The 982-nt window shown below is 42.3% G+C and overlaps 1 protein-coding gene across 1 annotated transcript in view; it reads right to left on the bottom strand.

The window, feature by feature from the left end:
- SPPL2A (signal peptide peptidase like 2A) overlaps positions 1–982 on the bottom strand; it is a 78336-nt gene that overhangs the window by 11616 nt on the left and 65738 nt on the right. Inside the window, exon 13 of the mRNA XM_011995752.1 lies at positions 459–536. Within this exon, the coding sequence (XP_011851142.1) occupies positions 459–536 (78 nt within the window). The remainder of the gene's footprint in view (positions 1–458; positions 537–982) is intronic.

Below are 982 nucleotides of genomic sequence, written 5' to 3'. Positions count from 1 at the left end.
GCAGTGGCATGATCTCGGCTCACGGCAACATCTGCCTCCCAGGTTCAAGCGATCCTTCTGCCTCAGCCTCCCCAGTAGCTGGGACTACAGGTGCACGCCACCATGCCCAGCTGATTTTTTTTTTGTATTTTTAGCAGAGATGGGGTTTCATCACATTGGCCAGGATGGTCTCAGTCTCTTGCCCTCATGATCTGCCTGCATTGGCCTCCCAAAATGCTGGGCTTACAGGCGTGAGCCACGGTGCCTGGCCCTAAAATAGTTTTTATAGAGATGGGGTCTCACTATGTTGCCCAGGCTTGTCTAGAACTCCTGGGCTCAAGCAATCTGCCTGCCTTGGCTAGGACTGCAGGGGTGAACTAACATGCCCAAATTGTAGTCCTTCTTTATTTTTAGACCTCTGTCTTTTCCTCCAGACAATACAATTCAACATTTAATACCAAGAAAAAACAAAAATTTACCAACAGTAGATGAAACATAGTATATATAAGAAGAACCAGTCTGAACATCAAATCTTCTACAATATGCAATCAACAGGCCTTAAAAAAATAACAAAAACACACACGTTATTTTCTTAAAACAGTAACAGCAATGCAAATTCAACCGTTAACAATAGTAACAGTATGTGTTGTATTGAATCTTCATTGTTGCATTATGAGAACATTCAAGTAGCTCAAATTCTGGATAAAGTTTTATATGCTGATTTTTAAAATGCTTAATACCATTTAAACATTTCCTGAAGCTACTAGTTTTTAACTATCATTTTTATTAGCTGCTCAATATTCCATGTCATGAAGAAAACTTTTTTCTTTTTGAAACAGAGTCTCGCTCTGTTGCCCAGGCTGGACTGCAGTGGCGTGATCTCAGCTCACTGCAACCTCCGTCTTCCAGGTTCAAGCGATTCCCCTGCCTCAGCCTCCTGAGTAGCTGGGACTACAGGCGCCCACCACCACACTTGGCTAATTTTTTGTATTTTAGTAGAGAC

Source organism: Mandrillus leucophaeus, unplaced genomic scaffold, assembly GCF_000951045.1.
Source record: "Mandrillus leucophaeus isolate KB7577 unplaced genomic scaffold, Mleu.le_1.0 Scaffold497, whole genome shotgun sequence".
NCBI lineage: Eukaryota > Metazoa > Chordata > Mammalia > Primates > Cercopithecidae > Mandrillus > Mandrillus leucophaeus.
Note: the sequence above shows the minus strand (reverse complement) of the source record. Positions and strands in the feature narration are given on the sequence as shown.